General features: G+C 35.6%; 1 protein-coding gene across 9 annotated transcripts in view; it reads right to left on the reverse strand.

The window, feature by feature from the left end:
* Window positions 1–22,077, reverse strand: part of AKAP6 (A-kinase anchoring protein 6) — a 275,069-nt gene that overhangs the window by 178,974 nt on the left and 74,018 nt on the right. For all 9 annotated transcript variants that reach the window (XM_051806225.1, XM_051806228.1, XM_051806229.1 and 6 more), the window contains 2 exons: window positions 7,987–8,238; window positions 1,465–3,249 (listed from right to left, as the gene is read on the reverse strand). In XM_051806225.1, coding sequence (XP_051662185.1) covers window positions 1,465–3,249; window positions 7,987–8,238 — 2,037 coding nt within the window. The remainder of the gene's footprint in view (window positions 1–1,464; window positions 3,250–7,986; window positions 8,239–22,077) is intronic.

The following is a 22,077-nucleotide window of genomic DNA, read 5'->3' on the forward strand; positions in this document are numbered from 1 at the left end:
AGCTGAGAGGAAGTGGGTGTTTACAGCTGCAGCCAGTTGCTACAGCTGATCCTTACTCCTGCATCCTAGCAGGACTGAACTGCAGCTGCAGGGAATCATTCAAAGACAGATGACCCCTCAAAAGAGAATTACCTTTTCAAAAAGTTTGATAAAATAACATGATGATTTCAGAGGATAATACAAAATGTTTCTCTACCACCTGTTTCTTGCCAAAAGGATGCTAGTCAGCATCTGTTGGAGGGAGCTGGTCCCTAGACACTCAACAATTCCATTCTTAAACAGGCTCTTGTAGTGTCATTTGAAAGACAGCATCTTATGTATTCACAAGCAGCTCTGATGGGCTTTGTTGCTTTCACAGAATGAAGGGTTCTGTATCTGTCAGCTTCAGCTGGACTAATTTTCAACATTACACAAACTTAAGCACAGAAACAGCTTGCACTTATGAAGATGGTTCTTTCATCAGATCCCGGAAGATGAACCCCAGCCATGAAGATGGAGGGAACAACTTGAATCATTAAGCACTGCCCTTTAGAGCTGACAGCTGCTGCAATCTTCTTTGTTTAAGAAGAATTTATGTTTGTGTTTTCTACCTTGACTTTAACATCTCTACCTCAACTATTTTCCTACTAGTCATAATACTTCCAATGTCTGCAAAAGTTACAGAAATCGTGTATCATAAGAAACACTTACTGGCATTATAAAAGTAGTCCTTTTTTTTTCTTAGCTATTAGAGAACTTGATAACACAGTAGCTAATGCAGACACCAGATTTAGCATTTAGATGCCAACATCACCCTTTAATGCATGTGTTATGAATTCTAAAGGATTTTGAAATCTAATAGAGATGGAGCTTTCTTTCCTGAAAATTTAAAGTCCACTGAGGATGGGAATGCAATGTTCTGAGTTGAAGAGATATCTACAATGGCCAGGAAGACATACCCATCAGGAAAAAAAAATGAAACAAAAATCACTGCAAGAGAAGAGAACTAATTAAAAAGAAATGTTGTTATTATACATGATATGACAGGAATCGAGATTCCTATTCTTGGAATAAAGCAAATCTTTTAAATTAGGAAAATAGGAATATGATATTTAGTATCATATCAACAAAGACCCCTGATTTTATAATGTTTATCTTACCCTTCATACAAAAATGTACATACAAAAACTTATGTATCCAATCTTGGCAAAGAGCAGCTTTGTTGACAAAATAATGTTTTACCAAGTTTAAAGGCATTGGTATAAGTAAAATAATGTAGGCAAACTCTGTATAATTAGTTAAAGTTAACTGCAGACTATTGTAATTATAATAATCACTGCTCTTCTCTACTTCTAGAAGTCACTAGGTGAGACTATTTTCAACATTCAAAGAAAACAGGAAAGCAACCGCATCCCTACCCGCAGCTCCTTCTCCATAAACAGGCTTACCAAGAACACAGCAAAATAACACAGGATATTGCCTTACCTCAATTTTTTCCCATATGGTTTCATAATTCTCTTGATGTTGTATATCTTGCATCAGTTGATGAATTAAAGCTGATTTATTTGAAGCAGAAGTCTCATTCCCAGTGGGCTGAGTGACAGCAGTCCTTTCTGACTTTTCTTCAATGTATTTTTTAATGCAAGATACAGGCATACAAAGATCTTCATCAGACAGAATATCACTGAGAGGCCCAGATTCAATACTGTCACCTAAGGAGGATACTATATCACTTGAAGAGCTTGGTGAAATTCTACCCCTTTTTTTGTGCTTTTTTGTCTGGTATGTTGGATACATTTCTGAATCTGAGTTCATTTCTGAGAGCTCCCAGTCATCAATGTTTTGAATGGTTTCTCTTCTGGGCTTTTGAGGCAGCAACTTGGTCAAATTTTCTAGTTTTAAAGCTAGTACTTCAGTCTGTTTGAGATGTGAAGGAAGTGCTAAATATTCATCAGATCCATACCACACCTCACTGTCTTTCCTGTTTTTTTGAGTATAGTGTGTTGTAGAGGATAAGCTTTTATTTTTCTTTCTCGTCAGTAGAAGAGGGGATGAGTTGGAAAGCTCAGAACCAGCTGAAGAAGCAGTCTTTTGGCTATGTGTTGGTGAACTAAAGGACTCGGTTTTACCTTGTGATTGCCCATTTGGATCTTTCTGGTTACAAGAATCTGATGATGCAGAAGAATCTGTTTCCGTCTCCTCCAGAGCCTGAGAGTTATGAGGAGTGATTCCATTCTGTAGAGAATATCCTCCTTTTTTGTTTTCTGTTGATGGAGCTGTTTTACAAATATTTCCAGATGTTCTGCCAGCTTTCACTTTCTCTGGAGCATCACGACACTTCTTGTGCTTTGATTTTTCTTTAGAGGTGTAGAGAGTAGACTTTCCTAGAATTATGGGACTGTCTTTAAAGTGATTATTTATTGTGTAATCAAGATTTTTATCACTTATTGTATTTAAGCAATCATATGACTGACTAACTGCAAATGGACTGTTAGTATAGGGTGACTGTAAAGCTAGGCAAAGCTTGGACCTGTCTGGTGGATCTAACAATGAGGGTGTACTTCTACTCATTTCATTTTTGACTATTTGAGAGATTTGCCTTTTTAAATCATTAGCTTCCATACAATCTTTAAACACGTCATCTTTCAGAAATAGACCTCTTTTTGGCAGTGTAGGTTGCGTAGGAGAGTCTTCATTATAGTTAAAGCAGTCTCTTATGGACCTCTTGGGAGTTGAGGTTTCACAGTGAGAGTGTTTGATTTTTTCACCAGTGTGCTGTGGAAGACTGCATTCTGGATTCTTTGATGTGGAAACTGGTTTGCTCTCAGTAGGTAAAATAACATTTTCAGAGCAAGGTCCTTTAGAAAGAGAGGAATTTGCAGAAGGAGATGCTAGTGAGAGATCATGTGGTGCTTTCTTGTCTTTGCTTTCTTCTCCATCTTCGGCTGAAAGAGGTACATGGGTTTCTTTCTCCTTTAATGCTTCATTACACTGGGAAGCAATGGAATCAGTAGCTACTGCAAGTAAACCCACACTTCTGATAAGTCCTGGAAATTCCTTATCCATGTCACTATAGTTCCAGGATTCAAATGATTTTGCTTTCCCTTGGCTGGAGGTCATATCATCCAGAGCACCAAGCAAATCCTCACTAGGACTGTAGTCAGATAGTTCAAATGCAGTAATACCACAATCCAGGGACAAGTAATTTTGAGAACATTTGATGGTTAACTGCCCAGAATCATCAACTTCAGTTAAAGAGTCAAGACGATCCTGAAATATATAAAGAAATGGTACTTTTTTAGTAAATTAATTTTCATACACAGCACACACAAAGTAACAAACTATCAGCTTCTGTGTTTTTCTGCCTAACATTTAGAGAAGCATTTATCACTGACCTGTCTGTTTTTGCAGCATCCTGTAGATGACCCAAATATTATGAAGTATTTGGGAATTAAAAATGGCAGTAAACTGAAAAATGCTTCATTTCAGTCTGGTGCAGCAAGTTACCTAAAAACAGCCTAAACCACTTTTGTATTGGTGTTTTCCTCATTAAATTCTGCTTTCAGTTCTACTTACTGTATAGGGGGGACTCAGAAATTCCATGCAGCACACTCATAGTATTTCTTGTGATAACTACCTCAAACAGAGGGAGGGTATCCTGGGGACTGCTGAGTACACCAGTCTCCTTGTTAATCCTGTGTTCTCAAAAATCCATGCTGCTCTTGATTGCCAGAATGTTGGACAGAATGTTGATTGCTGGACATAGCCAGAGGAGACCATCTCAAATGGCAAATGAGATTTTAAGATCAAAGTCAAATTAATGTTTATGATCTTACTTGAAGGACACTAAAAAATTCTGATGAGATTAAGATCCAAATACTGCATGATACATAACAATCACAGGAAAATTGTGTTTAGTCTACAGTTTGTAAGCATATTTTTAGTAGATGTTCTAACACCTACACAGGCCTTCTGCTTACAGAGACTACTTTAAAAAAAATCAAAGAGGGGAGAAATTCATGTTCATATATTCTAAATCTAATGCCTAAATCAGTATACTGTTTTTTTCTTTCCAGGTTTGGTTTTCATAACAATTTTTTTTTAGCAAACTCTTGAGTATCCACAATCAGTTCATGTCGGAATTATTCTCTGTACCACTATACACCTGTCTCACTATTCTGCCTAAATCCATAGTTTGAGGACCTTAAACACCATGCCTGAAGAAGGTGCAATAACCACATAATCTCTTCATCTCACAATAAACCTCTTGGATTTGGTCTGAACGGGAATCATCTCAAAAAAGAAGGCTATTGTTTGCCAACTTCTACAAACATCTAGTGTTTGAGCCTTGTACTCTATCCACCCCCCTTCCATTACTCAAAGTAAAAACAGAAAAAATCCTCCAGCTAAAAATATTATTTACATAATAGATTGATTAGAAAGTTATTTATCAACCATAAGCTTAGACATTGAAAATATCTTTTATTTAGCACATTCCACCCAGATGTAGAACCTATGTCACAAATTGGACATTGTCAACAGTTCATAATTAAAAGGGGAATTTTCTATGAATCTGTCAAATTTATATCTTGAAGTTGTATTTATTAAGGAAAATTATGACTAAACAATGATCAGTATTACAGGTGCATTTTCCCTCTAATCTCAGGAAAAGATTACAAACTGTAAAATCATATATAAATCAAAACCCTTTCCAAGGCCCTAAAGGCCTTTATTTCTCCTGAATAATGAGATCCATTCCTTTGTCTCTTAAAAATGTGTCTATTAACATTAATAAAATTTACAATCATATCTTGCTTGGTTATTTTCCAAGCAGCGTCTGAAATGTGTGCTTCAGAAGAGCATTATTTAATGCCAGTATTACCAAATTTTTATTGTTTTTATTTCAGAAAAATGTTAAATTTAATTATTTCTATGGCTACCAATAGGAATGACTTAGTTAAATTCTTTTTTTCCCTTTTCACATAGTAATGCTTCCTGTAAAGGTCTATAGACTCTTTCCAGTACATTCTTATATTTAAAGCAATAAAAGTCTGCCTTTTTTTTACTCTTTCAAATGAACATATTTAAGGTGTAAGGCACTTCTTTTGTGATTTTACCAACTGCTGAAGAATCAGGATTTACTGTATTTTAACATAGCCTTTTACTGATCTTTTCCCTATTTCCTGGCTTTATCAATTCTAAAATAAAACTCACAGGTTAGGTTTAACTGGACAGAATTCAGGCTGCACAGAACTAATTTTTCTTTCTTTCTTAACATCTCTGGGTAATTCCTAAAGGAAAAGTGGTCCTTCAAAATCCCTACTCTCCAAAGCTTTTTATTAAAACAATTATTTTCTTAATTTTGCATCTCCATCATGGCAGACAGCTTGCCTTACTGTTTCCTCTTATTTCCTCCAAGACAAAAAGCTTTGTGTGCCCTTTCCTTCTGGCATCCTATTCAGTGTGGCACTGCTGGGATAGCCTAAAGCACAATTACTGCCTGCCCAGTTAATGAGTTGGGTATCTAACCAAGCCAGTACAACCCGTGCTGTACACTTTTGTGTTTTGGTAGCTAGTCTACCAGTGTTATCCCTGTTCATTATGTTGAGGACAGCTTGTGCATACTTATGGGTGTTATAGCCACAGTGTAAATACAGCCCAGATGGGACTGTTGCACCGTGACTACTGTGCAGTCTGGGGACTTAGAGTGAATATTAACGTGATGAGACTGAACACAAAAGAAACCTTGGCAGTTCACTTCTTCTAGGGAACTCCTCAGTTAACGCTGGCAGCCAAAGCTGTTCTTCAGCATCACACAGAAGTCAATGGACTTAAGGAGTGATCCAAACATTTTGTGAAATTATAGGTTCATGAACTACAGAAAAGCATAGCATTTGCAATTTGTTCAGATCAAATTTCCATCTGGCTCAGCATCCTGTCTCTGCATCAGCTCAAAACATTCTCTGCTAGCTGAGCTATGAGATGTGGGTCTACATACATGGCCCTTCTCCACACATTTCTACCTGCACTCCCAGCTTCTACCAATGAGCAGCATAGGAACTTCCTTATCTGGAGGTTTAACTTTTGTATCATCCTCGTACCTTTGCTTAGTTTTCACATTTATTTTTTTATCTTTTCTGCACTTCTAAGTGTTCTACTTTAGTGAACTCCAAAATAGAAGTCTTTGTTGTGTGTGAAAGTTTCCTTCTGTAAATTTAAATCAGATGATTCTCAATCTTAGGAGGAAAAATAAACTGCCATTCCTGGTTCATAATCCCAAAGGCTTACTGAAAATTAGTGAAATGACTCTCCAAGGAATCCATATGGGCAGTTTTCTAGGTTTGCTCAGACTCCTGATTCACCTATGCATGAAAATCCTTAACAGAAAATATTTGTATCATGAGGCACTCACTAGTTCCACAATGTAGTCCTGCCTGGGAAGGGATGGGGGAGGGGGAAGAAACATCAAAGAAAAGGTGAATAAGAGTAGATACAATTGTTTCTACATTATATTTTTTTATTTATGTTCATCAGTTAGCTGCTCTCACTATACCTGATAAAAAGCTTAAATACCTGAAAGTTAGAAACTGCAGAGCAATTTCTGTGAACTTATTTAAGTAATAGGGCAGAAATTCTGTATCAACTTTGTATCCCTGCTATTGATAGCCATTAATTTTATCAAATATTCTTTATGTTTTAATTGGGGTGGGTAAAAGGAATGATGTCAGGATATTTTATCTTTTATATTACCATGTTAGCCTATCTGGCAACCATATATTTTACCCACTGAAAAATAATCTTTCCTTCTCCAGTCAGTCCTCTACTCCATTGGAGGGATGTTTTCTATAGCAGTCATAATCAGATCCAGATGGAACATTTCCTGTTTCTTGGTATCTGAATCTGCACCTTCTTTATGTCTTGAAATTACCATGTGCATGTCATAAAATAATGACTTTACACTAATTCACCGGTCTGGATATTAAGACAAGTGTAGATTTCCTTCAGACTTGCCAGAGGTTTACCAGCAACAGCAAAGCAGAAACTGAATCTGAAGCACCAGGTATGTATACATCAAGAAGAGGAGATGTGAAAGGTGGGCCTGGGCATCTCTGAGCATTGATTTCTGGCACCCACCCTGTTGTTCCAAAGACAAATATAAAACCCAACAGGAAGCAGACAAATATGCACATTCTCTTTGAACTTGAGTGATAATGAAATTCAGGACATCTTTAGGGGACTTCTGACTTCCTCTGTAACACAGGTTGTTACAGAATTCACTGCACTGATCGAGAGGTCTCTTTCTGTAAATGCATCTAATCCTCACAAAAGCATTTGATCTTAATCTTAGGACTTTCATCAAATGAAAAATCTTCTACATACTATCAATCATTAATTACCTAAATAAAAATTAAAACTGTGGATCTTCTTTAAGTTTAAAAAATTAGGCCAGTAGTGTCCTTCTAAGTAAGTTGATTTAATAATGATCAATTCAAAGGAAAAGACTTTTTAGTTACATGAACCCAGATTTACAAACCATTTACGTTTGTGAATTTGACATACTGTTGAGTAAACAATGTATGGTTTGTGCATTGCTGTTTCTCAGACAAAATGTGTGACTGTTTAAAGGCACACTGCAGAATTGCCACTCAAATTAAAGCCCATCCTCCTGCTATAAAGCAATGCAGACCTAGTCTGGAAATTGGCTATAAACCTCAAATACATGAGTGACCAAACCAATAGCTTTGGAACAGATGAACCTCTGTGAGTGTTTCAAATCCTTTCTGAAAAATATTTCCATCAGGAGAAAACATTGCTAGCCTCTAGCATGACATTTCTGAAAGCTGACATTAATTTGCACTAATTTGGTTCAACAAGAACAGATATCAGCCAAAGACATTTAAAACAAACTTAGCAAAATATCTAGAAGACAAGTAAGCCATCCTTAAAATTGTCATCCTAGCAATTTTAAATGTGCAACATTCTCAAAATTGGATTTAGTTATTATACCTCCTTAGTCTCTTCAGAAAATGCTTGCAGAATATCAGTCTGCCTGGTGTAGTTTCCATTGGCGTCTTGTAGTCCCTGGAGAATACGCTCTCTCAGAACCAGAACAGAAACTCGTAGCTGGTGCCAGAGTAGTTGTACTGTATGGATATCGACTATCACATTGACAGAGTAAGACAGAAGCTTCAGGGAAAACTCAGTCTCTAGTAGAGCGTGAATTTGTTCAACATGATCGGATATATCTTCACAAATATCCTGTAATGGAAAAATAAAGTAGACATTTAGCTACAGGCATGGTCCTTTCATGGATCAGCTCTGCTTTTCATGTACTTTTAATTAAATGCTGAATAGATTATTTCATAGAGGAAAGATACTGTAATTAATACATTAATTAAATTATGTTTTATTTTTATTTTTTTTTAATTCATAGCAATGCTACAGCAACTGAACCAGCAGCTGTCTGTTCTCAATACTGCTCAGTAAGTGCAGAGACAGCATACAGTAAAGAAGGATGGCACAACAAGATCACATGAATCAAAAGCAGAAAACTAACACCATAAGGTGACATTCTAGAAGACAGCAATAAGAATGAAAGTGATAATATTGCCATGGGCTGTCTCTGTCTCTGCTCCACACACATGCACACCAGTTGAAATGCGAAGAATCTGGTCTGTGCCATCATCAATAAAATTCATTTAATCTAGCCTCTATAACCAAGTAGCGCAAAAGTCATTGTGAATAAGCTATTTCTGTGACCCATTGCTGACTGCAGGAGCAAGAGGCTTTAAGGGCTTTAAGGTTTGCATAGTCTTGTCCTGGGCTTAAAACCAAACTGAAGAAGATTGATGGAAAAGGAGAAAGAGAGAAAACAGAGATGTGAACAATTGTGTTAAGAAAGGAAAAAAGAGAAAAGTTACCAGGTTATAAAACTAAGGTTTTGATGGGATGGTATTCTCCAAATTTAACAATTAATGTTACTGATTGCTAAACTGTGCTGAATACAGAGTAAAATCATTTCAAACTACTCTTAATTTTCTTTGTGAAAGGATAAATCACAATACTAAAGAATATTTAGGCATATGCTATTGAGCAAACAACACTGCTTTGTAACAACTCCGTTTGAAAACTATGTGTAAAAAGCCTGTTATAAACAAGTAAGGAAATTTTGATTAAAACACTGAAAAAAACTAACACTGGATCCTAAGGCCTTTTTTCCTAGATATCTGGCATATATTTAAAGGTGACTTAATAGCATATTTAAATACAACACCTATTTCTTAAAAATATATAAATTTAATTCAAACCTTCAGAAATATCCTTTTTATATACATCAATAAAAATGAGAAAATGATTACCATGAAGATTTACTACAATGAATAATGAAACTTTATTACAATGAAGCAGTCTCTGATGATACTCTTGTGGTTTCGTACAGCAATAGCATAACAGGAAAATCAGTAAATCTCATTATTTATAAAATAATAATACTGTACACTGATTTCTATCAGTGAAGATTTGGCATCTTCAGTCTGAAAGTAAAGACAAATTATTGCTTATGTAATTGTACATATGTAACAAATTAAACCAAAATCAAATATCTAGATAATATTAAATAATTCTGTACAACAGATAGCACAATATTAGCCACTATCATTGAGTGCAATTGGTACTTACTCATTTTAATAAAGCACTGACAATTACATCAAGTTCCCTGCAGGAGCAGTTCTCAGAAATGCCAGATAAGCACAAAAGTTTGGAGTTTCAATGAGCAGAGTGTTGGGACTGCCATGAGAGAAAGGCAGTATCTCCTCAGCTCCCTTGCTGTAACAGCCAGAATCTATATTTGCAAGTACAATACACACAGCTTTGTCTGCCAACATCTAGCACTGCAAGTGCTCAGGGATTCAAATATCCACACGCTTTCAGGTGAGCAAATAGATGCTCTACTTACTAGATTAGTATGCTCATCTAATTCTACAGATACACAGAGAAAGCTAAAACTCTTGTCAAAATATTTTCCAGGCTTTGGAAAAAGTTATTATTATCCATTTAGTTATTATTGTCCACTCATCCAACTACAACTGATACTTGACTGAAAAACACAGCTGTAATTCTATGTTGTTTCAAATGTTTTAAAGAATATTTCTAGTGAATTAGTTTGACTGAATTTTCATTCAGTTCTTCAAGATTGTCAGTCTCTTTTTCCTCTTGGCCATAATGCAGTTTAATTTTCATTCCAGGGATAAAAAAACAAACTGTTGCCCAGTAACTGTAGGTTTTTTAAGTAGGCACAATCTATAGAAAAATACTTAATATCTCTTCATTTAGGCTATTTATGTGAATGAGCTTAAGGATGTGCCAAACTGCAAAAACAAATTTTCAGTATTTTCCAGGTTCACATACACAGGTACATGCTGAATTCAACTGCCATAAGAATTCTCAGAGTGGTAGAAAACACAAAGCCGTAAGAGGAAAGAATTAACAATCGGCAAGTGTCTCCTGACAACTGTTAGATAATGTACTGAAAATATTGGCTAATGAATCTAGATAACACTCTAAATCATGAATTCAGACTCACACTTCAAAAAAGTTTTCTCTTGATCTCCCATTATGCTAGCTACCAAAGCATCTCAAATTTCTGAAACTTTCCACAACAAAACAGACAATTTCTTACTGAAATGCAAATCCCAGTACCACTAGAGGTTTGAAAGAAGTAGATATTCAAGGACATATGCTGTTAATTTTTACATCCTTGCTATAAGTTGCTCATTTTCCTCAAAAAGCAAAGTCTACTTACTCACAGACTACTGCAGGTACAGCAGAGCCAAGTGCTTTACATACTAACAAGATAATTAACGGTTCCTGAGATTCAGTAACATGGAAAGAACATAAGGCCAACCTTGATCACATCCAAATAAAGGTCACACACTCTGACCTTAACATGTAAGACTACCATCTCAGTAAAAGACAAAGTACCAGCTCGTAAAGGATTTAGGTTATGAACACAATGGGTGGCCAAAGAGAAGTGAGTATATTTTCCAAGTGGTTGAATGATCCAGGAAGGAAATCAAGTCCCTACATACCTTTTCATAACATATAAAATCTGAGCTCCATTTTCTGACTGTATCATCAGCTCTCTCTTCCTTCTGGCCTGGAATCAGCACAGCTTTGAATGGTCACTATAGTCTAGTCTTTACTTATATGTGAGAATTGAAAGGATTTTTTCCCTTTCTGATAAGTATGTTGACAGGATGTAATCTTTAGTGTTATTGGTTTGGGAGTATTTTCATTCTTTTCTTATGAGATGAAAATCTGATTGAAACACTCAGGATGTCTGATTATGTCCAGTTCAATATTTCAAATATGCTGTGCAGTCCATCTGCATATGCACTCTAAGTCTGAAGACAGACAAAAGTAGGCTGGATTCATTGTGTGCTTAGAGAGCAGCAGTGTCAATGCAACTCTCTTACTGAACAGGCACCAGCTGCTGATGTGATATCCAGTAGCTGAGCAGCAGTTCCTGATATTTCAGACTCCACATGCATGACACACTGTCGTATATCAGTCTGTTGGGTATTTCTTAAAAAAAAGTGAGGAGTCATAGGTTGACATTCCCGCATCACATAGTAATCTTTTGGTAGGTGAATTCTATTTCAGCTGAGCTTATAACCTTTGTCAAAAGAACTGGATTTCATTTCACCACAGATCAGGTTCCTGGATAAAATGAGTTAGACTTTGGTTTGTGGGAAGTCTATCTTATATAAAGTTGGTAAAAAAAAAAATTAGGTCCCTATTGTTATCCTCTTTGGTTTTTAATTGTCATATGACGATGTGAAGGTGAAGGCTGTGCAAAGGACAGAAAAATAGCTGTGTAAAGGCTAACACTAGCCTTCAAGAGAACAAAATTATGAAGAAATTATAACTTTTGCCAAATAACTTCATGCTGATTAGTCTTCAGCAGAAAGACATTAATAAAGCTGCATCCTATTTACTTGCATCTCTTCTCTACATTTGCCTAAAGCAAACCAGCATATTGAGAGGAAACAATATAATGTCAAATCCAGTTGGTATTGTGTAGCACAACTTTTCTTACTACAGTACTTACTACAGTACTTGATGTCCAGATTTACATATAATTCAGAAAAAATAAATAATTATATCTGGCACAGTTGTAAATGTAATAATTTTCTGTAATAATTAATGCAGTTCAAATACTGCATAAAAATGTCATGTTATGTAAGTTCATAATTTTACTGAGGCTCAATATCAAGATCTGGTACAACACGGCCTCATTCTCCTCATTCTTCCTAACTCTTTGTTGGTGACTTAGATACAGCAAAACCAGCAGAACATTGTCATGTGCCCTTTTTACACTTTGAATTTATAAATAAAGAATAGCAGTATCACAAGATAGTACCTAAATGCTGTCATGAGTGCCAGTTGCTCTTACCAAAAGTGGCAGGTAGATAAAATAAACCATGTACTTTTGAGTAATAAGAAAACAGCATTTATCTATTGACATCTACTTGTAAATATATGCCAGGTCAAAGGCAATTTTATTTTTTTGCCAAAAAAAAAAAAAATATTATAACTTGATTTTTAGAAAGCACCATTTCCAAAACCATTTCTTATAGTCATTAATCTCACACATCTACTAGGGCATTTTTCCTTTTACACAGTTTCATAGTGGTGTTAAAGATTTTGTCATCCTCTCACAGGCTTTCCTGTAGCACTGACTGTGGAATTTCTTAGGCTACAAGGGTTGTACCCATTTGGCTGCCAACTGCCCACTTCACTCAGTCTTCCAGACAGCTGATCCTGTAATTTGCAGCTGCTGAATCCATCAGCCTCCTCACAGCCCTCCACGTCAACTAAAATATCCTGAACTGCAAACACTGCAGTAGATGAAGAAAAAGTGCATAAACAAACCCTCAAGAGTCAACGAAAACAGCTTTGATGTCAACTTTTAAGAATATTTTCTCTCTGGTCTTCAAGAAATTGTGTTAATATGTACATGAAAATACTGAAAGATAAAAGGTTGCAATATGTTTCTTTAGAGTTAGTATCAGTGACAGAGAGGCTATTCTGGAGATTTCTATTCTTTGATCTTGCAGTAAAACCTCAGCAGGAAAAACAGATTGCCATTGAGTCTGTACATGCAAACATAATCTATGATTTAAGATATTTAGTCTTTCCTTTTAAGTACATTTTAATTCCTCAGAAGACAAATATTCCAATCAAAATATACAAATTCTTCTCTTTAGAAAAAAATTAGAATACATGACAAAGAATTTTCAGATTCATTGTTTTAAATGTACTTGAAAGTTGTAAATTAAACTCACTCTCTAGACTGCCCTTTAATGCTTATGCATTTATAAAAGACAAAGAGAGAGGGTTTTATTGCTAAGCAAAGATTTGCACCTTTCAGAAAGGTATTTTTCCTTTAAAATGCACTCCGACTTCTCAAAGAGAAATAGTTTCTCGTTTTTTTCATCCTTATCTGCTGGACATCCAAACAACGTTATAATAAGGTTAAAATTGTTCTCTTCTATTTTGAATTATTAGTGAAACCTTAAGAACAAACGTTACACACACTTTTTTTTGCAGCTATTTTTAAGTAAACAATTAAGTCACAAAATAACCGTACATGAAAAAATCCAGAATTTGACTAGGCAAAATCGACTGTCATGGAAAGGCCTGGACTGACTGTGAGTTACAAGTTTATCAGAAAGTAATTGAAGTACTAAAGTACTGCAGCTGGTGTGGCTGTGCCGTTCAGTGACATGGGAAATGAATATGTTTTACTGGGTGAAGAATGCAAAGTGCAGCCGAAAAGAGCTACCAGGAGGGTCCTGAGGTCACCGACCCTGCCTGCTGCTGACACTAACAGCTTGGAATCACACTGTTCCTTGAAGTAAGCTTCTCTACTCTTCCCTTTTGATAATTCACATACTACTGACGGTAACTTTTCCTGGTGGACCATAATTTTCTGTACATTATTCTCTTTCCCAGCTTGGCTTTTATTTTGATTAATTTGCTCTTATTATTTTAAGATATTTAATCATCGCAAAATTCCTGTAAGTGGATGTAAGATGATCCACTTTCTATTGTACAAATTGCAAAATTCTCAAAAAAGTTTTGAAATTAACTATTGTGTCTAGTGAACTCTAGGTAGGTATGTTTCTACTGTGTTCTGTTATGTCAGGAATCAGTGAGTCACATTCTTATATCCCTGTACTTAAAAATAATGTGAAATAGACGTCAAATCATCAGTTCTTTGATAGAGCTGCTAAAATAGTAATGCTTTGTCTGAGTTTGTAGCAGACATGGAGCTGCTTCATAATAATTTATTAGCTGTTTATGTGATGTTTTATTAGGAAGGTTTTTGTGTAAGTATATTGGTTGACTATCAATCTACAAGAAAAATGAGCAAGAAGAAAGGAAGAAGATATGATGTCACATGCTAAGAACTTCAGGCTGAGGGAAAATGCCTGAAATGTTAATCGTGAAACTCTTGTCTCGGGATTCCAGCAACTTGCATTTGTTTTGCCATATGGGCCATTGCTGGGGCCAAAGGATCAAACATACTGGGAACATGCAAAAGGATCCTTTTGTCCAGGAACAGGGCAGTTGCTGCGGGGAGTTATGCCAGCACACTGCCAGGACCAGCTGCAGTGCCCTACAATTCTAAGCCAGCTTGTACCTTTTCTGCAGGAGGGAATGGATGCAGAGAAGACAGCCTGCTTTCAAATGTTTATTTATCCTATTAAATTTAAACAGTCTTTTAATGTAAAAAGACTTTCTGACCACAACATTTACCACAGGCCAGATCCTTAAATAGAAGGAAGAATGTAGTTCACCCAGGACGCTTCAGATACGTGATGCACAAAGCCACTCTAAGGCCTGGGATGGAACTGGAGAGCCACAGAAAACATGGCATTAAAATGAGGCACCACAGAACTGTATTGAAAGAGTATTGTGTAAACAAATCTGGACTAGCCAGTTCTGGGATATTCCTGACATCAGTAAAATCGATGCATGAATTATATTTGTGTAAGAAACTGTACGTGCAAAGGAAGTATGGCAACTAAGTTGCTGTGGGAAGTGATGTGACATCTGCAACTAAATGTTGTTTTCATATTCCTCAACTTCTACTGGTTCTACTGTGCAATGTGCCTAAAGCTACAACTTAAAAACCCTTTGAAACCTTCAGAATAAGAAATGTATTCTCATATGCCCCAAGCTCACAAAGTCAGAGACTTTGCCTATTAAAGTTATCACTTACAATATTCCTTCCATGCATAACTGTAAAAATTTTCATTTATCTGACTTTAAGCATATTAAGGCAAACTGATTTTTATCAAGGCCTAACTTTGCTAATTTTAAACAAATTAAAACTTGATAGAAAATGTCATATTTGTGCTGACTGAAGCCTGTTTTTTTACTACACTCTGGAAGACAACATTGCACAGGTACTCTAGAGAAGTTCTTCATGAAGGAAGACAGATAGTACTGAACTGTGTAATAGAGTAGCAGGTTTTGGTTCTAGCTGCTTCAGACAAAAAAAGGAAAAATACCAAAACCCAAACTCATATGAAAACCTAGCAAAACAACTGGCAGTAGAGGTAAGTTTTGGGGGGAAAAAAAAGTATTTTTCAAATGCCTGTTCATTGGATAATGGTAATTATATATATAAAAAATAAATATTTCTATCTTGCACTGATTATTTAAGATCAGAAAGAAATGAGAAAACTTGTTAAAACATCCTTCAAATATCTTATAGTTCTCTTCACACAATTCTATACTCTTTTTGCAATAACAGAAGAACATGGGACATATTTTGCAACTGTCTAGATAATTACCTTTGCTTCTTAATTTTTTTTATTCTCTTTACTCAGCATTTCTTATTTTCTATAAGCCATATACACTAAGTGAAATTTAAAGGCATCTCTAACTATTTCAAATTACCACATGCAAATGAAAACTGAGGATGCAAATGGAAGTACATTTTACTCACAGTGAATTTACAGACTCTGCTGTAGCTAAGCCAACCAGGTCTCGGTAGCCTGGTCAGGACTAGGCAGTTTTTTATCTCAGTGTAGAGAATAATTAACTGGCTAAAAGGAAATCCTTACTAGAATTGCAAGACTTACAAAAATTTAATGTGATAAACAATCATGTTAGCTATATGAAGAATCAGAGGGACCACTCCTACTATTTGATCAGAATTTTCACAATTTGATCTACAATATGAAATAACTAGCTAAATTCAACACTATTGCACTAATTGTTGAGTAATTTTCCAGCAAAAATGTTTATCCATTTGAAGCGAGTTTTAAAATGTCTGTGCAGACAAACTATTACTCTGACGTTTCAGCTTTGAATATGTTCCAGTCTTGTTCTGTTGTCATTTTTAGTTTGAAGACTTGGAATTACTCTTAATATAGAATAAAAAAATTTCAAGAATTCTTTAAGCCTTCTGCAGGGCCATAGGATCTTCATTGTCTGAGCTCTATTTTCTGGTAAGCCAATCTCTTTGTTTCTACAAGAAAATACATTCATCTATTTTAAAAGATTTTTCCATTTATAGACTTTGTCAGAAAGACCCTCGGTTTTATTAAATTCAATAGACTTAATTAGGGTCTTTGATATAGAACAGCTGGTCTTAAAGAGAAGAGTTTAGGTGAAAGAGAAAAAAATTTTGGAGAAAAAGACTCATTCTTGAAATAATGAAATTTCAAATAACAAACAAAATGTATCCCTACATAAATAGTACTAAGAATTTTGGGCAGTGATGAGCTACTGAAATGTAAGATGTCAAAATAAATAAATAAATACCAGGAACTTCAAGTTCAAAGAGGAGAAAAATTCAGGCCTTCTGCATAGACATGCAGAACACAACAAAAAAAATTTAATCAAAATATTTTTACTTGCTCAAGCCAAAGAATGTTAACCTCATTCACTCTCTGACAGAAGCTTAGTGACTATAACAGAATTTATTGAAGGATGGTGAGACTCTCATCTCAAATGAGATATGAAGGGTCAGAAGTTAAGAACTACCATCTGTGCCAGGTCTTGTATGACAAAAATTGATAGCATGATAAGAAGTTTTCAAGATAAGTGGCTGTTTATATCAGTGCAGCTAAGCCTCCAAGAGTTCTGTGACATGTTTTTGAAGTTATTTTCCATCAGTCATTGTTTAGGACAGCAAAAAGGACACAAACTCTCTTATTCTTTATTACCAGACTTCATTTTATTAGCACTGTTGTTCCCTTTTACGTTGGTCAATGAATCATAGAATCATAGGATCATTTAGGTTGGAAAAGACTGAAAGTTAATATTTAATCAATGAAACTTTATGGGGATCACTGAGATTTTTTTGCTTGGATTAGAAACATGAAAAAGTAACCTTATAGTCTACCTTGAATGCTGCTTGCTGTTTGTAACTTTCCTGCACTTTCTCCCAAATGACAAATGTTCAAGTCATCTGGAAAGCCCTTGTAGGTCCTCCAAAGAGTTAGTAACAATTAAAAAGCACTTAGAGCATGTGGAGGCATTTCCTGTAGTCTGAAAAAGCTACCACCTACCCAGTGTGCCAGGAGGCTTGTTCCATTCCGGATATCACTTACTGTGTTGTAAGAGCCAGGGTAAGACTATACACAATAATGCTAGAAAAAAATTAAAAAGTTAAAAAAACAAACAAACAAAAACAAAACAAAAAGCAAATAAGTTTTCTATATCAAGGAAGAACAATTTGAAAGACTGTCAGAAAGTTATTTTGCATAGTTAGAGTCTTAAGTGAATAAAAAAATAAAAGAATAAATTTTAGGTAGAAAATAAAAATTTAGCAGATTGAATCTTAAAGACGTCTAAAATGTACAAGATTTTTATCCTAATTTTACTTCTGAAAGTGCACATGAAATTTCTTGATTTACTTATGGAAAGAGTTCTTCAAGCAGACAAATAAAATCCCTTATTATAGAATCACAGAATGGTTTGGATTGGAAGGCACCTTAGAGATCACATAGTTCCAACCCCCCTGCCATGGGGAGGGATACCTTCCACTAGACCAGATTACTCAGAGTCCCATTCACCCTGGCCTTGAACACTTCCAGGGATGGGGCATTCACAACATCTCCAGGCAGCCTGTTCCAGTGCCTCACCACCCTCACAGTAAAGAATTTATTCCTAACATCTAATCTAAAGCTACCCTCATTCAGTTTGAAGCCATTCTTGTCCTACCACTACAGTTCCTGATGATTATGATTGTTATGATTCCTAATTAGGCAACATGTTAAAAATTGTTCCTCATTAGTGTCTGATATGTACAGTATAAGTCACAGAGAGTGTTCCTGTGGTTTTTGACCTCAAATGCAATAACGACAAAACTAAACAAAAACAACCCTAATTTACATCCACTAAAGGAAGAATACAGTAGGCTTTTTGCAGGCTTTTTTTGAGAAGGAATATAATAGACATTAAATCGAAAATCTGGAATTCTGGGACTGGCATGACCTTCAAAGCTATCCGAAGCATTCAAACTACCTGAGATTTCACATACAAAAGCAATTCATATATTGTACCTAGTAGTTTGTACTGTCTGATTATTTCCAAATCCCACTATCATCCCACAGGCATATAACATTGATACAGATGTATATTCATAGGTTTGCGTAAAGTATCTTCTTTTCAAACAAAATCATGTCCATAATATTCCTTGAATTTTTGGTTTAGATGTAAATGGATGCTGTATAAATAGAAAATTATCAAAAACTCGGATTTTGCACCATATTTGCAGTACATTGATCAGAAATACTTCTAACATAAGCTACTAAAAATTGCCATATCTAGTGGACACAATAAAGCACTTCTTTATAATCAAATTGTCTCTAAGGAACCTGAAATTCACTGTCACTAAAATTCACAAGCATGAATAATAGATGCTTTTTCTGGCTGCTTGTAAGATTGAGCACACCAGACATTAGCATTTTAATACTATATTTGGATCTAAATATTTAATTTTAAAATTAGACATAATATTGTAATTATAACTACTCAAACACAGTGCATTTGTAATTTAGAAACATGTTACAACACTGCAGAGTATATTCCGACAACATATTCATACAAGGCATATTCCAGTGTGACAGTTCTGAAAAGACAGCTTGTGATCTACTAGGATAATTTTAATTGTGCCAATTTTTAGCTTTACAAGAGAAGTTTCCAGTGTAAAGCACTGATACACTTAATGCCTGTTAAGATGTTGATGCTGCTTGAGAAAGTACTTGTATATTACAGTAGAACTGAAGTGCCTTGAAAGAAGGAGAAAATGAGCAGTGTTTATCTAAATATTTATTCAATTTTATATACACATATATATATCTAGGCAAATATATTTATCGCATGTTGCTAACCTGAATAAGATCCTTGATTTATAAAGCACTTCATAGTCAGTGTTGTTTATGTCTTTAAGAAAGCAAGACAGCATGACCTGCAAGATAAATTGTTTCTTATGCTGACAGGGAACAGTTGTACCTCTGAACAGACTGGTGTTTCTTTATATGCCGTTTTATTTTCTAGTTAAACAGAGATAAGTTATAAATTATCCTTGTCTGGACCGTAGCTTTCAGTGATGAGTGTAACTTACTGCTGTGCAGGCTCAGTGAGAAAGAGAAAGGTTGTTGCTGTGTCTGGGCTTGTAAAGTAACCCTTTGAAATTCAATAGCCAAATTTGTCTGTACAGAAGTTAATGAAACTAAGTGCTTCAAGCTTCAAATGCATATTTGTGCATTTTATTCACTTGTAAATATTTATATTTCCTGCAAAATTAATCATCATCAATTTAGCCTCGAATTGAACCCTAAATTTACCCATAGTCAAAACTTTTATCTTCCTCAGATAATAAGATTCACAAAAAATGGCATTGGATCCTTGGATTGTGGCATTCTGAAGTGTAGACAGGAAAGAAGGAAAGGTAAGTAGCACATAAATTGCAAGTGTTCATATTTCCATATTCTTGGAATATTTGAGCTGGGTTTGCAGAGATCTAACTTGATCACAATCTTTCCTCTGCGATAAAGCAGCCAAATTGCTGCTGGACTGGATGTGAGCCTGGAAATACAGTAACTCCACTCTCGTGGTATCACATTGGAGCAGACGGCCCTGCCAAAGCCTGACTCACCCTGCCTAGCAGAGGCAGCTGGACTAAGTCTCCACCTCCTGCACAGGTAATATAAAATGCCCATGGACAATGAGAGACTGTCTAACTCTGGTAGGTTAAAGACAGTGTTACTGTACAACAATCTTGAAAAGAAAAACACTTGCAGCAGCCCTGGCCATAAAAATGTGATGTCTAGTCTGGAACTTCTAACAAGAAACACGCCTCCCCCCAAACATCCCAAAAGCCTGCATTCTCAGGGGCTTCTGTAACTTTTGTATTTTCAACACATTTAAAAAGTACAATATATTTCTGTGCATGTCATCTTCTACCAAAACACATAATTCACTAAGCTGTAGGAAAAGCAAAAACTGTCTTCGCTTTCTTGACAAACCACAGTCAGATATCAGCCAATCTTGGCAAGTTTGAGTAAAACAGAATGGGTATTGGTGTTTTTAAATAATCTTTAAATTTCTCCTACAACTCTAAAATATTAAGGTCTTTTCACAGAGACTTTTTCAGCACTTCATCAAGGATTTTGTAAGAAACTGTGTCACACTGAGCCAATGAGAAGTTTGGTCAGCTGAGAAATTCTTGAAATAGTACAGATAATGGCAAATCTGTCAAACCTAATATATTTATATATCCCCTCTAAATCCATTTTCTTAAAATTCTACCGCTGCCTATAATTCAATATCCTGCCCTCCAAAAATACATTAATCAAGCACTAATATGTTACCTAGAACATTATGACTCCTCTCAGCCATTACTATAAATTAACTTGCAGCAAGACATACCAAAACCCATACCAACTGTTTAGCTCTCTTAATAAGGGCTGGGGGAGGCCATAGTTCACAATAAATAGAGAAGTATCACACCCTGAGATTGAAGCGTGAACACAAAGGATGACAGAATTGCTTGATGTAATGACCCTTTCCCAAAACATAATCCATACCTTGCTTTGAATCTCACAGTGTGAAGAATTTCTAAAATTTACCGTTAGTCTTTACACTTCATTATGTCTTTTACAATTTCAAATGGGATCAGAAGCATCAAAATAATTCAAAAATTTCTCCTGAAGACATTCCCAACTTAGGAAAACTCTGTTTTGCAAACTTAAAATGAAACTCAGATAATAATCAGAACTGAACTTGACTCTACACTTTCTGATTTTGTAAGCATACTGCAAAAACAAAGTAAAGCAGGAAAAATATTAACTCCTGAGAAACTTTCTTTGCTTATCAGCACAGACAATAAGCATGGCAAAGGCAATTACTTTATCAGCTATCTTTACCTCATTCAAGGCAATCACATAAACGCAAAACATAGCACAGGAAGCTATCAAGTCAAATGAAAGGCAAATGAAAATATCACTACAGGTGTGACAACAAATGAAACATAAGTAGAGCCAAAGGGATTGAGAAAGCAAATTTTAAAAAGAAACCTCTAGACAGCAAAGACTGTGAACAATTTCAAGCAGTTTGCGCACAGAGGGACTGCTCTCCAGCATGAACCCAGAGCGCTAAATAGCAGATTAACTTCAAAATCACGCTCCCAAACCAAACTAAAATGGTAATATAGCATACCAACAGAAGAGCAAAAACATCTCTCTAGTTCTTATATGGAACAGAGTTAGTTCAGATTCCTACTTTACTGATACATTTCAACATCTGAAGCAGCACTCATAAAAAGGATATGAAATGGAGAAATAATAGGCACCAACTGCACTTAGTCTAGTACTGAGCATATATAGCTGTAGGAGAATTTTCCACTTCTTGTTTCTGAGCTTTAAATTAATCTTTCACGAAAAGCACTTTCAATAATACAGCAACAACTGCCGTTATGGAGATGAAGGTTTTAACTTGTTTAGCTAGCAAAGTCTAAATAAGAGCAATTGGCCACTGATGCATGGGCAGCTGAAGTTCAAAAGTAAAAAG

Source organism: Manacus candei, unplaced genomic scaffold (assembly GCF_025592945.1).
Source record: "Manacus candei isolate 608988 ecotype Guabito, Panama unplaced genomic scaffold, ASM2559294v1 h1tg000067l, whole genome shotgun sequence".
Lineage (NCBI taxonomy): Eukaryota > Metazoa > Chordata > Aves > Passeriformes > Pipridae > Manacus > Manacus candei.